The following is a 22,474-nucleotide window of genomic DNA, read 5'->3' as shown; positions in this document are numbered from 1 at the left end:
TTGACAATTTTAACATGTGGATGAAATCATTTCACGAAATGAACTGTTCTTAAAAAGAATCACTCAGCTGATTTTTTTAGTGGCGCCCGACACGAAGGCGTCACACTACACTGTGCAACGCCTCCCAGATAGGCGCTACACGCCTGGCCAGCGTCGCACCCCGGACTACCTAAAAATTACTAAGTCAATGTGCAGCGCCTAAGAGCTAGGCGCCACACTATACAATGTAGCGCCTAGCCTCTAGGCGTTGCACTAGTGGTTGCTTCATTGGGTAGGCAACCACTAGTGCAACGCCTAGTGGCTAGGCACTACACGCCTGGCCAGCGTCGCACCCCGGACTGCCTAAAAATTACTAAGTCAATCTGCAGCGCCTCAGAGCTAGGCGCCACATTATACAGTGTAGCGCCTAGCCTCTAGGCGTTGCACTAGTGGTTGCTTGCAGTGTGGCGCCTAGCTCTCAGGCGCTGCACTAGTGGTTGCCTAAGCAACCACTAGTGCAACTCCTAGAGGCTAGGCGCTACACTGCATAGTGTGGCGCCTAGCTCTCCGACGCTGCACACTGACTTAGTAATTTTCGTATCACACAGGTGCGATGCTGGCCAGGCGTGTAGCGCCTATCTGTGAGGCGTTGCACAGTGTAGTGTGGCGCCTTCATGTCGGGTGCCATAAAAAAGGTCAGCTGAGTGAAAAAAAATTTAGAGGCAGTTTATTTTATGAAATGATTTCATTCATAAGTCAAATTTGCCAGGTGCAGGTGCAATAATACACAGTATACGATCGAGCAGGACGAACCCAACCCAGTCAGACCCTCGACTACTCTATCGCTTGCTTGCTCCTTACCAAGGCGACTGATCGAACCCATCCGGTACACGCTTCCCTGCTGTCCTCGTGCTGTCAATGTTAGCATGTTGCTTGCCACGTACGATCCGATGCTGTCTTCATTTGTCCTGTGTACGTACGGGCCACCTGGCCAACGAGTAACGCTACATCTACAAAGGTTTATTTTAAGATTTTATGTAGAAATGAATGTGGAGGATTGTGATTGGCAATAGGGAGGTAAGGGGCTCATCCCTACCTAAAATCAGGGGAGACAGAAAACAGAGATGCTACATCGACAGAGCCTTACAGGGTTTTACAGTGTTCGTTCAAGGTGGCAAATTGTGATTGGACAGAGGGATGGGAGGGGCCTCACCCATCTGAAAATTAGGGGAGGGGGGAGGGGCATGTTTAGTTGGTTAGAAAGGAGTCTGTAGAAGCCTGTATGACCCCGTACGTCTAGCATTCTTGGAGAGAAAATTACTTTGAAAGGTTAAGTAAACCTTTGTAGTAGGTTTTTGTAGCTCTAGCATTATTGACCGGCCAACCACCCGACGCCACGTACCTACCACGCATCAACGGAACCCATCATGTTGTGCACTCGTCCTACTAGTAAGACAAGGGTTAGTGTGTCACTGTGTCACACAGACACAGTGACTTTTATTTCGCTTGTCCCACACAGAAAGCTCGTAAAACCTTTCCACTCGTAAATCCCATCTGCAGCCGGGCCACCTTTTGCCCTGTTTCATAGCGCATGGAGCATGCAAGAAGCACTCATCAACAGTGAGGAATCACCCGGCGCCGTAGAAAGCGACCGAGAGCCCGCAGTGCACCAGTGCAGTGCCCAGTGGTAGCTGGAGTGTGCAAGCCACCGCATTAATGCCCTCCCGTGGTCAATCTCTAGCCAGCCAGCCAGCCAGCCTCCCCCCGCGCCCCGTCTCAAGCGACGCACTCTACGTAGGGGTATACCCAAGGTCGTCGACGGGACGGAGGGGTATTAATGGCGGCGTAGGCTCCCCTCAGCTACCGCCCGCAGCGCACCGCAGCGTAGCTCACCCTCACCTCACTCACCTGCCCTCCGTCCTCTCCCCTGCCCACGCCATGAACGCTCACACCGAGCTGCTGCTGAGCTCCCGGGCTTAAATGCTCCGCAGAGCCGCCCATGCCCGTCCGCCCGTCGCTCTCGCCCGATCCGATGCCGCATTATTGCGTCTGCATGCGCGCCACCACCCCCACCAGCCACCTCTCTCAGAGCTGAGCTGAGCTCGCGCCACCACGATAAATACCACTGCGCCCCGCGGCCGCGGCCAGCTCGTCTGCACGCGCTCCATCCCGTAGCTAGTACCACTACCACGACATTCCGACAAGAGCTGTCTTGTCAATGGCGACCCGGCGTGGAGTGGCGGGCGGCGGCGGCGTTGTGGGCGCCGTGGCGAGCGTCCTCGTGCTGTGGCTGGCGGCTGGAGCCGCTGCCGGCCTGGTCGCCGCCGACCCTGGCGCGGAGCAGCGGGCGCGGGACCGGGTGGAGGCGCTGCCGGGGCAGCCGGCGGTGGCGTTCGCGCAGTACTCCGGGTACGTGACGGTGAGCGAGCGGCACGGGCGCGCGCTCTTCTACTGGCTCACCGAGGCCGCCGGCGGCGACCAGGCCAGCAAGCCCCTCGTCCTCTGGCTTAACGGCGGTAAGCAAACCAAGCACATTCCTTAATTCCTTCGTATGCTTGTCCCATGATTTCGTCTGGAAATCACTGTGTGCTTGTTTAGTTTAGTCCTTTCTTCACTCACTCTCACGGTCGGTTCAGAGTCTGACTGATCGTGTTGACCGAAACCGTTCCTGCGGTCTCCCGATCATGATGAGCATCCTACGCTTACTTTCGCCACCTTTTGGAGTTTTTAAAAGGATGAAACTTTCCGGGGCTTTCGACACCAACTTCAAAGTTGTTCAAACTCGTTGCCAACACGCCTGGGTAGCCACAGTAACCAAGGGAAAGCCCCATGATTCTCCTCTGCCTCTCCAACAAATTACAATATACTACTCCAAGTCCAACCTTAATGCACAGTTGCATTGCACACACACAGATTAATGTAAGCAAGATCCAACGGCCACAAGTGTACGAACTGAAACTTGACATAGTTCCAGGCTAGCTTGGCCCATTCCTTCCTTGGTGAAGGACAACGTACTGGCGATTTTTTTTTCGTTTTGGGAGTTTGGGGCGGCTGTACATCCGTATGATGGGGATGGCACGTACGTGGTAGTGAATGCGCGCGCAGGCGGGTAGTAAATGTGCGAGCGAGGACATGACCGATGCCTGAAACACGAGCATGGATCGCAGTCGCAGAACGCAGGGTGCCAGCTTGGCCTTTGCCCGTGCAACATGCATGACAAGTTCTATCGTACTACTACGTTTTGCTTAGCTTTTTTGATATGAAGCTTGAGGGGAGAGAGTCAGAGAGAGAAGGAACATAGACCATTAGGCATTAGAGGCCAGGCAGACTGACAATGGCTGTAATTAAACTCCATTCTTGGATGCTTTTGCCGTAGGAATGAGGCAATAAATAAGCCCACCTCAGAGTAGCTTACTGCGATTTCTGAACGTGGTCTTCAGTATCTTGGTCACACGCACGTTCCATTATCAGTCGTAAACAACTCGTCTTACATAAGTAAGTACCCACTGCCTGCACATGCTACCGCAGAGAGAGTTGTCCTATGCACCTGCACGCAAGGACATGGTGTTTAGCCTCTCCTAATCACGCCGCCACCACTGCGTACAAAATCCAAATGGCTCTCCAGACGGCTGCGTGCCTGCATGCATGCCTCTGCCTTGCAAATGCAGTCCCGGCTGTCCTGCGCTGCTGAACGGAGTACCACACTACACTACACCACACCACACCTGCGCGACAGCGCGGCGTCGTCCTCGATGACGCAGAGGCCAGCCGGCCAGCCGTCGCCGATGCAGAGCCGTCCAGAGCTCGATCGGGCCGGAGCCTGATCCCTGATGAATGAACCCCGTCCTTGGAGATCCGCGCGATCTTAGCCACAGGGCTGGCTGCTTCCTCATGTGAGCGTACGTGACTGGTGCATGCGATGCGATGCAGGGAGGGCGGGGGCCAGCCAGGGCCACAGCAGGAGCCATGGACGAAATGATGAGCTACGTTGTGGTGGGCGTCGTGCAGCCAGCCGGCAGATACGTGTTTGGTTGGTTGCGAGCGCGTGCGTGCGTGACCACCGGAAAGGAAAAAAGGCTGCGCCGGCGAGCGGCAGGCCAGGCCACCACCTTTGTTTCCTCCAGTGTTGTTTTACGCTGCATGCTAATCCTTTTGTTGCTAATGCTACAGTGGCCGCTTATTCCTTCTGCTCCATCTCTGGTCATTATCACTCACGCGCCGACGGATCGGGCGCGTCCAGGGGCTAGACACCAAACCAGAACCCTCGCCCCACACTGCCGCATACCACCAAGCATTTACAAAGGCACAAGGATGTGCGATGTGTAGTCATTGGGTTTGTGCACTGTGTAGTATGCAGTTGGGCCACTACGTACGATCGATCTGCATCGGCGCCGGCAGATCTGCGTGTTCGTGCTGTGCGCATCTGCCTTGCCTGCATCCATCCGCGTCGCGTGCATGCAGATGGCGACCCTGTGTGCGGTGGCCTTTTCCTCCTTGAACGCAGACGCATGGCATGGCATTGGCGCCGAGTGTGAGAGTGATCGATCGACGCGCTGCCGCCGGCCGTGGTTTGTTTTGCTTTGACCTGCCTCGGGAATTGGGGGCAGGCGGAAACGGCCGGCGCACGCCTCTGCTGCTGGCTGCGCCCCTTTTCTTCTCCCTTGCGATTAGGATACGCTTTGCTTGTCTGAAGAAGAAGAAGAAGCATATCTTATCCGTAGTAGTAGATGTGGTTTTAAAATGACAAGTGTTCACCGTAAGCACTAGACCATTTACTGCTGTTGAACTGCCAGTGTCACTTTGGCTCGTTCATCCGTCGCCCGTCGGCACCGATCGATCATGATTGTGGTCTGCTCTGAATCTCTGCCATGCCGTCTGTCTGTCTGGCCCTAGCTTTTGCCTTCATGCTCTGTCAACCACAGTGTGCATGGCCCTACTTGACGCGCACATTTCACTTGCTGCATCATGACAACTTCCTTGCATGGCAACACAAGATGAATCTTCAAACGGGAGTGCAAACCTAGTACTGTATTTTTTTTATTTACTTTTTGCAGTTCTCTGAATAATTTTGCTACTCAGGACCTGGGTGCTCCTCTGTGGCTTACGGCGCGTCCGAGGAGATCGGCCCGTTCCGGATCAAGCCCAACGGGACGGGGCTCTACCTCAACAAGTACTCATGGAACAGAGGTGAGTCGCTAGTACCCCTGCTGTTGTTATGCCTGGAGATGTGTTCGGCACAGGTGACTCACTCAACTAACTGAATTTTCTTGCTGCATGCAGAGGCGAACCTTCTCTTCCTGGAGTCCCCGGCCGGCGTCGGCTTCTCCTACTCCAACACCTCCTCCGATCTCAAGACCTCCGGCGACGAGAGGACCGGTAATCCTCCATTGCATAGCCCTTGGGGCTTGGGGTCATGTAAATTTTTTACTGTTGTAATCTAGAGGTTTTGATGTGCTTGTCTGAATGTGATGCAGCGCAAGACTCGCTGCAGTTCTTGATCAGCTGGATGTCGCGGTTCCCGCAGTACCGGCACCGGGATTTCTACATCGCCGGAGAAAGCTACGCCGGTGAGTTACTTGTGATCTCAGTGGGGTAGCCTTCTTTCCATAGTTCTCTGGCTTTCACAGCACCAGGAGAAAAATTCCAATAACTGTCACACCAGCACCATGATAGGAATAATGACCCAACTGAAAAAGTACTTACATTCATTCTTGGGATCAATTCCTTTTATCTCCAGGCCACTACGTGCCCCAGTTGGCGAGGAAGATCGTCGAGTACAACAAGGCTTCGCCGAGCCCCTTCATCAACCTAAAGGGAATCCTTGTGAGCACCACAGTCACACTCAAAAGCAGCTACAGCATTACACCAGTGGTGGATCGATCGCACTGAATCTTCCATCCTTTTGCTGATCGTGATGATGTGCCCAGGTGGGGAACGCGGTGACCGACAACTACTACGACAACATCGGCACGGTGACCTACTGGTGGACGCACGCCATGATCTCCGACAGCACCTACCGGGCCATCCTCAAGCTCTGCAACTTCACCAGCGCCAACGTCTCGAACGCCTGCAACCGCGCCATGAGCTACGCCATGAACCACGAGTTCGGGGACATCGACCAGTACAGCATCTACACGCCCTCCTGCCACGCCACCTCCGACTCGTCTGCGGCATCCGGCAACTCCACTGCACCCCGCAGGCACCGCCGTGCCGTGCTCAGGTTCAAGGACACCCTCATCCGCCGGAGGTCCAACAGCTACGACCCCTGCACCGAGACCTACGCCGAGAAGTACTACAACCGGCTCGACGTGCAGAGGGCCATGCACGCCAACACCACCAGGATCCCCTACAGATGGACAGCCTGCAGGTTCAGTTTCAGACATACTTTTCTTCTCCGTTCTTGCTATGACCGTGCTATTGAATTGAAGATTAACAAGCAGGGGATGTTTTGACATTGACAGTGATGTGCTCATCAAGACATGGAACGACTCCGAGTTGTCGATGCTGCCGACCTACAGGATGCTGATCAAGGCTGGGATCAGGATATGGGTGTTCAGGTAAGCTGAAGAGTCTGAAACAGGCAAAGTTTTCCTTCAATGCAGTACAAATTGTTTCAGTGGATGTAACCTATTTTGAATGGTGAATGCAGCGGCGACACGGATTCGGTTGTCCCGGTGACAGCGACGAGGTTTTCGCTCAGCCACCTTGGTCTCAAGACTAAGATCCGCTGGTACCCATGGTACTCAGCCGGTCAGGTACTCATGATGCCATTGCTACTCTTCACTTGCAGTATATACAACAAAGCGGCACTGTAAACCACTTTGCATTTGCAGGTAGGAGGGTGGTCTGAGGTGTATGAAGGACTGACATTTGCGTCGGTGAGAGGCGCAGGGCATGAGGTACCATTGTTCCAGCCAAGGAGGGCCTTCAGGATGTTCGTATCATTCCTGGCTGGGAAGCCATTGCCCAAATCCTGAAGGTTCGTGCCTGCCATGGACTGCTGATGTGCAGCGTGATGCCTAGCTAAAGGTCTGAAACTGTGTAAGATGGATGGAGAGAGTGATGTAGAGTGCTTGCAAGTAGTAGAAAATAACTAGTACTAGTTCATAGGTGACGAGTGATTGATTTGGTCTGGGGAAAAGGATGAGAGGAGAATAAGGGTGATTATGCCATGGAAACCATGGGCATTTGCAGCAACGAGCAAATAAACTTGAAGGCTCTATTCTTGATGTTGTCTTACTATCAGTTTTCACTATGAAATTTTCATTTCAAGAATATTGCATCTTCCATGCCAAACAAAGCAGAGATGGGCAAAAAATATGAACACCAAGAAAATTTCTCATATGGTAACCCATAAAGTCAGTCATCAGTAATTTATTTCCCATGGAAACAGGTATCAAGCTCGCTAACCATTAAACCATACAGGCACAGCATTGAAAAACAAGACAACAACTCTAACTGAATCTCAAATAGCATGTTCTGCAACATCCATGAAAGCAAATGCAACATCCTCAGAGAAGAATCAGACCTTGAAGCCCTCGGCACGGAGGCATTGCTTGTGAGCCTCGATCCACTTGGTGCACGCAGACTCCCCGTACTCGACGATGCACTCATCTCTGAGCCTCTTGGTGTCAGGGCAAGCGCAGCATATCTTCTTCTTCGGCTTCGAGTCAGTGGCAGGAGCTGCTGGGCCACTGTTCACAATCGAGCACACAGGTGCTTGCACGGGCGTTGGGGATTCCGTGCTGCCCATTTCAGCAGCAGCAACTCAGGTATGATCTGCAAAACGGGGGCGGGGAAAAGAGAAAATCCACTTCAGCCTCCGTTTTTTTTTGGAACGAAGGCTCAAGAAGAGCCCGGCTTTGAATTAACAAAGATATCAACCGGCCAGGATTACAAGGACAACCGCTTACAACGCAAAGAAAAGGAAACCGAGCGACGGATACAAGGAACTCAAGCAAAACAACTCAAGGCAGCATCAGAGTGAGCCAAGGCATCACCACGCTGCTACCAACACCCTACTGGACGACCTACACCAACAGAACAAAACTAGGGTCTTGGGAGGAATGCACGACCGCGCAAGCTTCGTGATCACAGCCACCCTCGGAGCCAGCCATGGACCAGACCACCATCTGTTACTGCCTCTGCAAAGGGCCCCTACCCCTTCATCCTGGCTCGAAGGATGCCGTACCGGCAGACGGCGGCTCGGTTCACCCCAGAACCCAAATGGATGGCCTCCAAGCTGCAAGGAGAAGAGACTAGAGCAGGACCTCAAGCCCAGGGCACACTACCAACAAGCACCATCGTCGTCTGCGGCTCAGCCGCACCAAAGGGCGAGAGCTGCCGGCCACAGTCGCAGAAGCAAGGGAAGCAGCGATAAGTAGATCAAAGGGTAGCGCTGGATTCGCCGGAGCACAGTGCTCCCACCAAATGGTATATCGTTGTCGCCGAAGAGGGGAACCCAATCCCCTCTTGCCCAGGCTCGTGGGCATCGACCCACCGGCAACGTCGTCAGGGACCCTCCAGCCAGCAACCTATGAAGAAACCAAGCTGTCTCCCGCCACCATCACATCCACAACCAAACTCTCTCGCCGCCCCTGCAATCCCCAGACGGTGCCTCCAAGAAGGAACACGACACGGACGTGCCGTCGCCGCCCGAAGCAGGGGACCTAGGCTTTCACCTAGCAGGGGACGGAAGGAGGGGGGAGGATCCACACCACAGCCTCCAAGGAGGGGAACGGCGCCCAAGGCGTCGCCTTTGGTGTGACCGCCGCGCCAGTCAGGGGTTTCCCCCGGATCCAACCCCGCCCGACGAGATCCGCGCAACCAGCAACCGGGAGTAGCGGCCTAAGCCACCAGGACCCAGATCTGGCGAAGGAAGGAGCAGATCGGGGCGGAGGGGATGGGCTTCATCAGTGGCATACCTACGGGGAGGGATGCACACCAGCGACCGCCGACCGCCGCCACCTCGTCACCCGCGAGACCGAGGGGGCGCCTAGCTCGCATCGGTAGGGCGGCCCGCCGCCAGGGCCACCCCACCCTCACCTGCCGGGGCCGCCGCCCCGCGTGCCGAGGCCCTGCCCGAGATGAGCAGCCGCCGAATCCCCGCCGACACCTTCATCGGTGTCGAGCGCGCGCTGGAGCACACCTCAGGCGGCGGCGGAGAGGAAGGAGGGGGAGGAGGGGGCGCGGCTGTGGCGGCTAGGGTTACCCCCGGGTCGCCTCGGAGGAGAGGAAGGAGGGGGAGGAGGGGTTCGCTTAGACGACGCGCGATACAAAGCACTTCAGCCTCCGTTGATCATGAGATATCTGTACATTACAACGGTAATAACCAAATAGTATTATGTCGTTCTTTGATTACAATCTAGTGGATAACAGGACAAGCTTATATTGGAACAGTGCAGTGTTCTCTGAACTTACTGACGAACAAAAACTGATAGGTTTACCCGCAATTTTTTTTTTGATCATTTCGGTGCAGCAATAGGAATTGCGCGAGATGAAGCAGGGATATGAGATAGCCCGAACTCATGCACCAAGGTTCAAGTGTGGAACCACAAGACTAAATGTCACATCTTGATGACAACTATGATAAATCTATGACAGAGCAGGCGGCTATCTGAATTTCTTTTCCCGAAGGCCCAAATCATGGAGGAAATCTTGCTCCACTGCTGGAATGAGCAAGGATAACCACGAAAACCGAGTAATTTAATCCTAAACGCGCATAACAGCATCGGATCAGCCGTCGATTCACGCTGCTCTTTGCAGAGCCCACACCACAAGTACGCCCAACCGCGGCGACTAAACAGAGGTGTATGCGGGGATTGAAGGGACTAGGGAGGAGAGGTTACTTGCCTGGACGAAACCGAGGAGCGCCGCTGCCGTCTTTGGTCTGTGCGCCGTGGGCGGGCGGATTTTCTGTGTCGACGGCGGCCGCGCGGTGGCCGTGCGTCTGCCTCTTCTTCTTCCTGGGGCTTAAGAAAGAAACACGATTATTTTAGGGAAAGGAAAAGAAACACGTAGTGTAGGTGGGTAAATGGAAGCAAAAGGCCGGGCCGGCCCAGCCCAGGAGGCCACACTTCGTGTTTTTTTCTTCTTCCGACAGTGCACCCTTCCTGTTTTTTTGGACAGTGCACACTTCCTGTCTTTTTTTATTTCTCTTCGGTATTCGAATTACTCCCTCCGTAAAGAAATATAAGAGCGCTTAGATCACTGAGTAATTTTGTAAAGTTTGACCAAATCTACATTAAAAATTATCAATATCTACAATACACAAATGTATTTCATGATGGATCTAATGATATTGATCTGGTGTTGTGAATGTTTTTGTTTACCTATAAACTTGGCCAAACTTAAAAAATATTGACTTAAGATAAACCTAATGTGCGAAGTCTAAGGATATGGAGGGAGTACAAAGAGGAAATTGTTCTGAAAGTTATTTTTCTTTTGCCTCATTTTGGTTAGGATTTTAGGCACCGATGATAAGTTGATTTTCTCCACTATTTCGCCGTCAATCCTCTCCCTCTCCCTCTCATGGATTATGTTAGTTGTGACACATGAAAACTTAGATCGACTGTGGGTCGTGACGACCAGGGAAATAATTGGTTCGTTGAGAAGATCATAGCTTTAACTGCAATTCTTCTTTGTGATGACTCTAATGCATTGCATGATCTAACGTATTCCTGTGTTGTGACGAAGTTGGTGCCTAACTATTTTGGGTGCATCCGAAGCGGTAGATTAAGGGATGTTTCAGAAAGAATCTCCACTATTAGGATAAATACGTTTGGAAATAACCCCTGCTACTACTAATTAAATGCTTCACTAGTTAATTAAATGTATTAATGGCTCAGTTCTTAAATCGATTTGGTGCAAAAAATCCCTATTTAAACAAACCTAATTAATTGCATGTGTAATTAATTGTCTAGTTAATTAAGTGCATTAATGACTTGATTTCCAAACTAACTCAGTGTTTGTTTTCCAAATTATTTTTGCATTAATGTTTGCGTGTGAAATGACGACGTGCCAACTATACTTTAATACTATAGATGAGCTGAAACATGGCACGTCAAACCACTCTGCGATGTTTCCTCTCACCAGTGATATAAAATATGTGTTGTCAACCTTTGCTTCCTACAACATCTCCACTAGCGGCAGAAAACGGACCGCCAAGCAAGGGTGGCCCAGTAGTGGTAATTACCCGTTGCAAAAAGGATGAAGAATCAACCGACCACCTTTTCAAGTGTCGATACGCCATTGGGATTTGGTAAATGATCAAGTCTTGGCTAAAACTTCACCACTTGGATACTTCCACTTGACAGTTGCGATGCTCCACAAAAAAAAAGGTGGATTGGTCTTTTCGAAGCCCCTTACCAAATAGCAAGGCCATGGCATCCTCAACCATGCTCATCTCATGGTCTACATGGAATGAGAGAAACACACTTGTTTTCTGCAAAAATGGAGTTCCACCGTCGATCTTACTAGACAACATCAAGAAGGAGGCCTTGATTCGGGTGGTCGTGGGAGCAAAGAAACTAAGGACGATCATGTCGGGAGAGTAATTCCTTTAATAGTAGAGATAAGGGGTGTTTATTTGTAACATAACCAAAGCAAACTATTCTTCTCTCTTAATTAATATACTAGGCAAGCCTTTTGTCCCCGTTTCAAAAAAATATCGACATAAAAGGAAACACTTTGGCTCACGAGCTAGCGGCTAGAGTTAGACAACAAGAAAGACCAGACTTGGATTGCGGATGTGCCTCGGGAGCTACGTCCTCTGCTACCTCATGGGACATGTGGTTAGCAAACTAAAAATCCATTCTCCGCAAAAAAGAAAGCAAACTAAAAATCCATATAGCTTCGTCCTGTGCTGATGGCAGATTGTTTTGTGCAATTCCTATTTTACCTTTGTTATTAGGTATTTTACCTTTGGTATTAGGCATCTAAAAAAAAGTGTGTGCTTTCTAGCCAAAGACAAAAAGAATGCAAGGTACCCTTTAATTGTCCAATTTCTCACTACCCTTTTTTTTTCTAATATAAAAGGAGCCCCACCGGACCCTATATCTAGGAAAACCAGATACGGTGGGCCTAAAACCACCGCGATCCAAGTCTGTTCTCTGGCCGGCCCAGCCCAGCCCAGTCCCAGTGTGAGCTTGAGAGTTTATATAACCGTCCTACCTCGCTCGGTCGCCTCTTTGGTAGAAGAGAAACCCTAATCTAAGCACCAGTCGGCGGCGGCGCCCAGTTAGAATGATCTCGACAGAAAAGAGGATAGTGGCGGCGGGGGAAAAGACGAGCGCGGAAGCTTTGAGGGTGGAGGCGGAGATGGAGGGGGCATCCGGGAAGCTCGCGGGGCTGCAGTCTATCGTTTTACCTCCCGGCCAAACGACTATGGAGTCTCGTGGCAGGAAGAATCATACGCGTGCAGATATGCTGGTAAATATACACAAGGCGCTTTTAGTATTGGAAGGCATGATGATGGCTATAGCACCGGATGAGTTGAAGGACACGCCCGACAGTAGTTCGGGTGAGCAGATTATCCGGATGGCGGAAGAAAAACGAAGTAACGAAAGCATAATAAAGCATAAAAACAGAGCAAATCAGGTCCTGGTTCTGTTTCCCCGGAGGGCCCAAGCCGAACGGGTCCAGAAACTATTTTTTTTAGGGATGAGTATCCAGAAACAAGAACGGAAGGGAGCTAGAGGCGTTCTCAGCGATTAAGGATTTTCGGCCGTCGGATCCAGATGCTTGATGGGATTCCGGGCGTCGGATCTAGAGGTGGAGGGAGCTGCGCCGTCGGATCGAAGCCCCTTCCTGTAGCAATGAATAGTTACCATTTTTCCTCGGTCTCGCTCACTCCATGGCTTCGACCGGATCCCGCTGACGTGTGGGGTCGCTCGCGTGTGGGCCCCCTTTGTCATCAACTGTGGCTGTGAGTGCGGCCTGTGCGTCCCGTCGCGCGCACCGGCGGGTAAATATCCCGCGCCACCGCAGGTAATATCATGCCCACGCCGAGGGTATTTTCAGTCTTTTCGCGTCCAGGCTTTGTGCGTGGTGGATGGTGGTTGGCCCGTGCGGCTTGCCCTTTCGTGGCCTCGTCCCCAATCGGCGAGACGCCTCGGGTTTCTGTCGCCCCGTCTCACTTCCCTCTCTCTCCCTCGCATCTCTCGCACATGAGCAGCCGCCGCTCCTTCTTCTCTCTGGCACGAGCAGTCGTCGTTCCTCTCCGCCTCCCTCCTCCTCCACACAGGATCGCGCCCTGCCCTCCCTTGTGCTAGCCTCTCACGGCCATGAAGCGCAGCGAGCTCGCCGTTGCCGTCATCGGGAGGATAGCGACCGACGGACCAGGAGCATCCCCATCGACGGAAGGAGCAGGAGGAGCACAGGAACCGACGGCGTCCCTCCGGCGACCAGATCTTCTCCCTCGCCCGTTGTTGTGCCGCCCCAACCCCAACTCCGGTGGCCTCCTCTCCCTCCAGCGCCGCCGCCCCACCCTCTCCAGCGTCCCTCACCTTCTATCCCATGGGAGGGGAGGGGAGGGAAGGGAATGCCCCAGATCGAGGATCGAGGGACGAGGTGAGGCAGCGCCCAGATCCACGGCGGCATCGGCGCGCCGTCGTCGACCTGAGCCGCCACCGTCCTCGAGGTCGGCCATGGAGGGGGGGGGGTCCGACCCGGCAGCAGCCATGGACGGAGACGCCCCAAATCCTAGCATGGGGACCGAGCCGCCATGGATGTTCGAATGAGGCACTACACCGGATCCCTCTCCTCTTCCTCCTTCTTCCATGGATTTCTCCTCTCTCTTTATGTCCCTCTCTCACCCGCGGTCTCGTCTCTGTAGGAAGGAGGCCAGCGGCCAGGACGACGCCATGGTCTCACCCTGCTTTGCTCCTTCCCCACCATGACCACGCCATGGAAGGTTGTTGGGGAACGTAGTAATAATTTAAAATTTTCCTACGTGTCACCAAGATCAATCTAGGAGATGCTAGCAACCAGAGAGAGAGAGTGCATCTTCATACCCTTGAAGATCGCTAAGCGGAAGCGTTACACGGAACGCGGATGATGGAGTCGTACTCGCGGCGATTCAAATCGCGGAAGATCTGATCTAGCGCCGAACGGACGGCGCCTCCGCGTTCAACACACGTACATCCCGGGGACGTCTCCTCCTTCTTGAACCAGCAAGGGGAGAGGAGAAGTTGAGGGAGAGCTCCGGCAGCACGATGGCGTGGTGGTGGAGCTTGCGGTTCTCCTGTAGGGCTTCGCCAAGCACTACGGAGGAGGAGGTGTTGGAGGAGGGAGGGGCTGCGCCAGGGGAAGGGTATGGAAGCCCTCCCCCCCACTATTTATAGGGGGAAGGGAAGAGAGGGCTGGCCCCCTAGATCCCATGTACAAGGGAGGGTGGAGGTCAAGGGGGGAACTTGCCCCCCAAGTTTGGTGGGAGGCGCCCCCACCCCCTAGGGTTTCCAACCCTATGCGCCTTGGACCCTTGGGGGGGCGCACCAGCCCACTAGGGGGGTGGTTCCCACCCTTGTTCAGCCCATTAAGTCCCCCGGGGCAGGTGGCCCCACCCGGTGGACCCCCGGACACCTTTCGGTGGTCCCGGTACCGATAACCCCCGAAACCATTCCGGTGACTGAAACTGGACTTCCCATACATAAATCTTTACCTCCGGACCATTCCGGAACTCCTCGTGACATCCGGGATCTCATCCGGGACTCCGAACAACCTTCGGTAACCACATACAATTTCCCATAACAACTCTAGCGTCACCGCACCCCCACGGGTTCGGGAACCATGCAGACATGACCGAGACATCTCTCCGGCCAATAACCAATAGTAGGATCTGGATACCCATATTGGCTCCCACATGTTCCACGATGATCTCAGCGGATGAACCACAATGTCGGGGATCCAATCAATCCTGTATACAATTCCCTTTGTCTATCGGTATGTTACTTGCCCGAGATTCGATCGTTGGTATCCCTATACCTTGTTCAATCTCGTTACCGGCAAGTCTCTTTACTCGTTCCGTAACGCATGATCCCGTGTGTCGTGGAAGTGTCACGGCAGATGTCCTCATGGAAGGACTTAGTTGTGGAGCCATTGCGACGAGGTTAGCTTAAAGGGGTTAAACGGGACAAAGGACACGAGGAGTTTATACTGGTTCGGCCCCTTGCGATGAAGGTAAAGGCCTAATCCAGTTTGAGGTGGTATTGCTAGGGTTTCGATGACCAGGGAGCAAATACGCTTTGCCCGGCTCTCGAGTTGTTGTTTCTTGCCCCAAGCCGCCGCCAGGTCATCCCCTTATATACACGGGTTGACGCCCTACGGTCTACAGAGTCCCGGCCGGCTCATACAACGTGTCCGGCTCGGTGACTTATCTCATATGCCTTACAACACAAGTCTATAAATACATGACGGTTTATAACCATGGGCTTTAAGCCGCCTCTGGGCTTGGGCCCTCTACTTAGCCTATCTATGAACCGCCCTTCTGGTTACACTCTTGGGCTTCATTGAGATGGATTGTCATCAGGATGACCCGGCCCCTCCTGGCGGGTCATGCCTGATAGTCATATCCCCAACATTAGGCCCCAGGTTGATTTGAACTTGTTCATGTCAATCTTCAATATTTAGAAAAGTCCTTCCTCATCTTGACTGTGAAATATTGTAACCCGCCATGACGTCATCACCCGAATTTACGGTAACCCGCCATGACGCCACGTGTCATTAAATGCTTCATAGAACCCAATAAATCTCTTATTTTACTGTCTTTCCGGAAATCGAGGCGCCCGCATCGTCACTTATCCATTTTTTGCCTCCTCGATTTTCGCGCTTGTCGTTTGTCCTTCCAGGCTTTATAAATAAGACCTCGGGCTCTCCTCTCATTCCCCTCTCTTTCCTTCTCATTTTCTTCTTCCTCCTTGCGACGCGCCGACCTGCACGAGCTCTGCCGCCGTCGATCTCCGCCTCCGTCTTCCACTCCGGCCACTGCATCAGCCTGAACGGACCAGAGAACTGCGGCACTTCCCCGCCATCTCATCACCACCGGTAAGTCCTTCTTTCCTCCGCCATAGATCTGGCATTAGGGTTTCGGTGTTCTTCAGTGTTCATTGGTGCTCGTCAGTGTTCATTGTCTACATTCGCAGATTAGATCCAAAAGCCACATGAATCTGGTGGGCCAGTAGCTTTCGCACCTGTTTTTAATATTAGAACATACCCTCATCGCTATAGATCCGTTCCAGAGCACTGCTGTTTTTCCGCTGTCGCCTCTGTAGGTCTCGAATTTATTCCCTTTCCTGCGCAGTTTTCAGATCCGAATTCATAAATGTAATCTGTGAAACCTGTTCGTCCAACACTTAGCAGAATTTTTTACCCTCTGTCTGATTTTGAATACCTGTACCCTTCATGGCGGCTTACACATCCGGCTTACCATTATTCATATACCATTAGCCCTCTCTTAAGTCGCAACTCTGAATGTATACTGTCAGCATTTAAACTGTGATTTCACCAATTAACTTGAACCGGCAATTTTTCTTTCCCTTAGGCTTTCTTTCACAATGTCGCCAAAAATAGTGTACACATGCAATTGGGTCCCTTCCATCGTCACCGAGGGCACTTTCAAAGATTTTGTCAAAGTCGGGTATCTACCCACCAAGAGTGTGATGCATTACCGTGCTCCTGACCCGGGAGAGGATAAACCTCAGCCGAAAGACGACGAAGTCATCGTTTTTACTGATCACATGAACCGGGGCATCTCCCCGCCCGGCTCTAAGTTCTTCCGAGATGTTCTGCACTTTTTCCAGCTCCACCCTCAAGACATTGGACCCAATTCCGTGTCAAATATTTGCAACTTTCAAGTATTCTGTGAGGTGTACCTTCAAGAGGAACCCAGTGTTGAACTCTTCAGAGAGTATTTTTACCTAAACCGCCAGATTGAATTCACCAATGGTCCTAGCTTGGAACTCGGCGGAATTTCCATTCAACATAGACGGGATGCCATCTTTCCTTACACCTGCTTGCCGAGTCACCCCAAAGACTGGAACCAGACATGGTTTTACTGCAAAGATACGTCTTCGGCTGATGAGAATCCGCTGTCGGGTTATCATGTTGACCGCCTGGACCCAAAACACAATCTTCTTGAAAAACTTACTACTGCTGAACAGAAGAAGATTGCACCTACTATTGTGGAAGTCAAAGCTCTGCTAGGAAATGGACTGACGGGTGTCGACTTAGTCAGGTGTTGGGTTTCTTGGCGGATCATCCCGTTGAGCCGTCGTACCGGCTTAATGTGTACCTACACTGGTGATGAGAAAGATTCACTGCGCCACAGCTCCGCATCATTAACTAATGAAGCCATCAATGAGATGGTTAAGTCCCTCCTGAACGAAGACCCGGAAGACTGTGTCAAAGTGGGTCTGGCCCCTTTCTGCAAGCTTAACCCGCCGCCAGATGTAAGCTTCTGAACTTCACTTATCTTCACGTCACATTTAAATATCTTATTAACTCGACTTTTGACATCTTTTGTAGGCTAAGTCGGAATTCTGGAAAGTGGAGTATGATCACGAGGCTGCTAAGAAAGCCTGGGCTGCCAAGAAGGCCGCTAGGAAAGCCGCCAAGAAGACCACCAAGAAGAAGAAGAAACAAAGCGCCTCTGACCTGCTCAAGTTGGATGATACCTCTGAGTCGGAGGTAGCCTTTGACTCCCTTGGATCTTTTTTCAATTACCTTATTGACATTGATTACTCTCAGGATGACACGGGAGCCAACCAAGCAATTGAAGAAGAGGTAACTATTATTTCCTCCGGCTCAGACTCTTTGCCAAGACAGAAACTTCGACAAGTAACCCGGAAAGTAAGGTTTTCACATCCCTTGGCTTATTTAGATCCTCACTTTCTTTTGAAGCAACAGCAACATGAGAGCCGTCGTCAGACCCGGACCAGTAAAGGGGAAGAATTATCCTTCGGCTTACCGAACACCCCTGTTCCTCGGAAACGTCGAAATGAGGTGCCTTTTAATTTAAACTCCTTTCCTTTTCATTTGCAGGTCTTATTTGTCTTTTTCCTAACGCCGTTGATTCAATTGACCAGGAACTTACCCGTTCTTCGTCTGGCGACTCATCACAAACTGAGCTGCCGGCTTTCAAGACTGCCCCCAGGTAACAATAATCACTTCTTCTTCTGCATCTTATTATGTTCTGATAATTATACTGACTTGTCATAATCCATGTAGTGGACAAGCAAAGCCTACACTGCAAAAAAAGACACATCGTGACATTTTGGGGCGAACGAAAATCTTTTCTGTCATACTTATGACACTTCTATGACGATAATTGTGACAAAACCCGGTATCATCATAGATGTGGTGGGGTCCTACTTCTATGAAAAAAAATCATGACAGAAAATGGGCTTTTCGTCCTGGGCAGGCCGGAGACGCAGCTGCATGGCATTCTTTGGGCCGCCCATGACGGAAAAAACCGTGGTAGAAGCGAGGGCGCGGAAAATATCGCGGAGTCCCCGGTTACGGTGGGTGGTCGGGGGCCGAGCGATGCGCGTTTCTCTCGTACGTACGCGCGTGTGTGTGAGGCTTTGGGCTCTAGCTGAACTCGAGCGAGGCGTTGGGCTCTAACTGAACCCGAGCGATTGCACTGCAGGCTACGCGTTATTGAACCCGAGCGATCGATCGATGGCTGTTAACTGAACCCGATCGAGCGATTCCTTCGCTACTGCTGCTAACTGAAGCCGATCGATGCTGCCTTTGGATGAACAGTGAGCATTGCTGGGGGGGGGTTTGGATGAACAGTTCCCGGTGGGGGTGGATGAACAGGACCCCGTGGCGTTGCCTCTAGATGAACAGGACCCCGATCGTTCGAGCCGGTTGGGGCTGGATGAACAGGACCCCGTGGAGGGTAGGATGAACAGGACCATCCCGTGGAGGGCAGGATGAACAGTAGACGGTGGAGGGCAGGATGAACAGTAGCCCGTGGAGGGGTGGTTGAACAGGAGCCCATGGAGAGAGCTGGTTGAACAGTAGCCGGTGGAGTAGCGCGCGGTGGAGGCTGGATGAACAGGAGCCCGTGGATGAACAGTCGCAGGTGGAGGCTGGAGGAGGTCGACGGTGGATGAACAGTAGCCCGTGGAGGCTGGAGGGGGTCGATGGTGGAGATGAACAGTATCCTGTGGAGTCCCGTTTTGTGGTACGCCACACCCCTCCCGATGAACAGGACCCCCGTTTCGACCGTAGCGCTCCAACACAAGTCCGTTTCCTCCGTTTTGCGGTATGCCACACCCCTCCCGATCAACAGGACCCCCGTTTCGACCGTAGGAGGTCCGTTTCCTCCATTTTGCGGTACGCCCGACCCCTCTCGATGAACAGGATCCCGTTTTGAATGTGGCCGGTCGAACACAAGGTCGTTTCCTCCGTTCCGCGGTACGCCAGGCCTCGTTTCCATCGGCTGTTCCGTCCAAGCCTTCCCGATGAACAAGACGACGCATTCCGTTCTGACCCAGCCGGTTGGCTCCCCATGAACACGACGACGACGCTGTTTCTCCGTTCTGACCCAGCCATGTACACGAGCCCTGGCCGTACGTATGCGCGAGTAGGCGTTCGAGACCCTGCCCGTATGTACGTACGTGGCCGTATTTTCTTTCTTGCACACTGGCCGCTGTACATACGTGTACATGCTACGTGCGCGCCTCTACTACGACACGTGCGCGCCTCTACATCAACCAGTATGTACGTACACGTTCGCGACTAGACTGACAACACTACGTACGCTTCGACCAGGTGGGTCCCAACTACCGGCACTTCCTTGCGTGCGAAGATGTAGCTGGTGGGTCCCAGCAGTCAGGGGGCGAATCGTTTTTTTTGCCCGGACGCACTTCCTTGCGTGCGAAGATGTAGCAGGTAGGTCCCAGCAGTCAGGGGGAAACATTTTTTTTGCAAAATACAGTTGCCCGTCCGGTGGGTCCCTGCTGTCAGGTGGAGGAATAATTATTTTCCGCGTAATAAGGAGGCACTTCCTTGCGGCTGCCGTGGACCCAACTGTCAGCCTCTCCACGACAGTACTCTTTCGATGGAAGTCGTTCCTTGACCACGTTGACCACGCCGCGCTGAGAGCACCAGGGCGGTGGACGACGGCGAGGCCTAGGAAGGGGACGACGCGGAGCCGGGGAAGACGTGGCAGTGGATGCCCACGCGGAGAGGAGTATGAGGGTTCACTGGTTCGGCTGCGGTGTGAGGCTGCCGTCGCCGCAGAATAACAGGGGGTGTGGGTGAGTAGAGGGATGCCCTGGCCAGCGGTGGAAGTAGTAGGGGGCGGTGAGGCCTGCACGGGAGGCGGGAGCAGGCGGTCCCGCCGGCGCTAATTTGGCGGATGTAGCAAGAAGATCAGAGATTGAAGAAACACGACGACCGTTGGATGTCAATCCAACGGTTACGTCTGCTAGAATCATTTGTTGACGTATATAATAACTAAAAAAATCTTGCATACGCGTCAACTTAATAGGCCCATAAGTCGGACCATTCCCTCTTTTTTTAATAATTTATATATAGCTCATTGCGACTTCTTATGCAATTTATTGTAGTCCGTTTTTTGGTTGGCTAGGGCCAATTTCGCATATTTCTATGGGTTCCAAACTATTTTTAATACCGAAATGTCAAGCCAGATTTAAAGTACTTTGATGATATATTTAAATTAGGTTAATGCCCAGTGAAATAGGAATCTGAAAATGTGAAAAAATTCAGAAATTATAAAGTAATTGCCAATTTGTCATCTGTTTTTATATTTGCAACCCATTTCATATTACTTTCAAGATTTGCAGGCATCTTGAAAGAGTTGCAGCCCATCAGGGCGTAGAAAAATAAGTAGGCCTGGATTGGGTATTCTTCAGAAAAAATAAACTGGGCTCATTTTCACAAAGAAAAAATAGCTGGGCTGGTCACATGGTGAACATAAAATATAAACCTGGGCTAGACGGGCCACAGTCCAGTTCAAACCCTGCTCCGTCTCAACAATAACAAAAAAAAATACTGCTCGAGCTGCCACGTCCCAGGTGTCGGCCAATCTTGTGCTGTTCTCTTGTCTATTGACTATATACGCTCACAATATCGTGGGTCCCAGATGTCAGGAAAACACTAGGAGGAAGCATTTTATTTTTCCATACGCTGACATGGTGGGCCCTAATGTCATCCTCTCCACGTACTTCTGCTGATTCCTGTTGTTTGTTGACCATGTTGACAACGCGAGAGGGCGGCGCCGCAGCGAGTGCACCAAAGCGCACGGAGGACGACGTCGAGGCCTCGGACGTCGGCGTTAACGATTTAGGAGACGGTGGGGCGGCGATGCGTGCGCTGAGGCGCAGCCAGCCGTGGGAGGCGGAAGCAGGCGGCCTCGCCGGCGCTGGTTTGGTTTTGGCGGCTGGAGGAAGACAGGACTGAAGAAACACGACAGACCGTAAAAGCAGCAGGAGTACTTAACAACCTTAACTGAAACCAGCAGGGGCACTTAACAACCATAGCTGAAAGCAGTATGAGTACTTATACAGGTTCGACCGTACAAAGCACGCCTCGAACAGTGCTACTTTGCCTACAGTTAACCAAGGGTGAGGCCGCCAAGCCCCAGGACAAGGCCCAGGCACCACCCCGCGCATCCACAACCTTCTGAAAGCGGCTTCATCTCGCAATGTGGTCAATAAATTCGCTTTAGATCCATGGAAAAGCAGGAACATAATCTTCTGTCCTATTCTCCAAGATGGACGGGCCTTCATTATTTGAGACCACCAATGAATAAGTATCTTTTCACCTCCAAGGGGAATGGAGTAGGTCGACATAAACATCATGTTGTGACCAAGCGCAAGTCTGACCCGACCATGGTCAGGCATCTGTATAGGAACAATAGAACTGGGCAGTTTCTGTTTCAAGAAGATCACAGCTGTAAAACTGTGTATAAGCAATAGTTTATGAACAACATATATAACAGAAAATAGCTCGTACCATAAGTTTCTCGACACAGTTGGACCTGTTCAACGAGTGCAGCTGTGGCACACATATCCCACGTGGCCTTCCACCATTGAAACGCCCCACAAGGACCTCAAGACGATCAATAAAGTGTAGGAACTTGTGGATGTCGTCCCAGTCAACTTCAGTGCCATCAGTAACAGCTGAGTTGTTACGGAATAACAAACGAGCAGCCTGCTTAACTCTGAAAAAACCTACACGTGCCACCAATTATAAGAAAATATTAGTTAGAAGTAGCATCTTCGTGAGAGATTCGTTGCTACTTCTAAAGTTAAATTGTGATCAGTTAGACAGAATAGGTGGATTAAGAAGTAATCAAGGCAACAAGCAAGAACCAGATACAAAACTAACATGGATGAACAATTGGAACGACGTCGGGGTGGAAGATCGCAGTGAAGATGAGACCAGGTTCTGCTATTTCCATCAACATTCGTGCGCCAACTTTCAGTCCGTAACACTTGAGAAAGTTTATCCAAGTTCGGCCATA

At 51.9% G+C, this 22,474-nt stretch overlaps 2 protein-coding genes across 2 annotated transcripts; one reads left to right on the top strand and one right to left on the bottom strand.

The window, feature by feature from the left end:
• Nucleotides 1-1,913: 1,913 nt before the first annotated feature.
• LOC109736547 (serine carboxypeptidase 24) lies at nt 1,914-7,208 on the top strand. The gene is made up of 9 exons (XM_020295760.4): nt 1,914-2,495; nt 5,059-5,166; nt 5,260-5,355; nt 5,454-5,546; nt 5,717-5,802; nt 5,907-6,346; nt 6,441-6,536; nt 6,629-6,734; nt 6,813-7,208. The coding sequence occupies exons 1-9, from the start codon at nt 2,198-2,200 to the stop codon at nt 6,954-6,956; spliced, it is 1,467 nt and encodes a 488-aa protein (XP_020151349.1). The 5' UTR covers nt 1,914-2,197; the 3' UTR covers nt 6,957-7,208.
• Nucleotides 7,209-7,299: 91 nt separating this feature from the next.
• LOC109736548 (cytochrome c oxidase copper chaperone 2) lies at nt 7,300-7,755 on the bottom strand. The gene has a single exon (XM_020295761.3). The coding sequence runs from the start codon at nt 7,730-7,732 to the stop codon at nt 7,502-7,504; it is 231 nt and encodes a 76-aa protein (XP_020151350.1). The 5' UTR covers nt 7,733-7,755; the 3' UTR covers nt 7,300-7,501.
• Between the last annotated feature and the right edge of the window lie 14,719 nt (nt 7,756-22,474).

This window comes from Aegilops tauschii, chromosome 6 (genome assembly GCF_002575655.3).
Source record: "Aegilops tauschii subsp. strangulata cultivar AL8/78 chromosome 6, Aet v6.0, whole genome shotgun sequence".
NCBI classification, from domain to species: domain Eukaryota; kingdom Viridiplantae; phylum Streptophyta; class Magnoliopsida; order Poales; family Poaceae; genus Aegilops; species Aegilops tauschii.
Note: the sequence above shows the minus strand (reverse complement) of the source record. Positions and strands in the feature narration are given on the sequence as shown.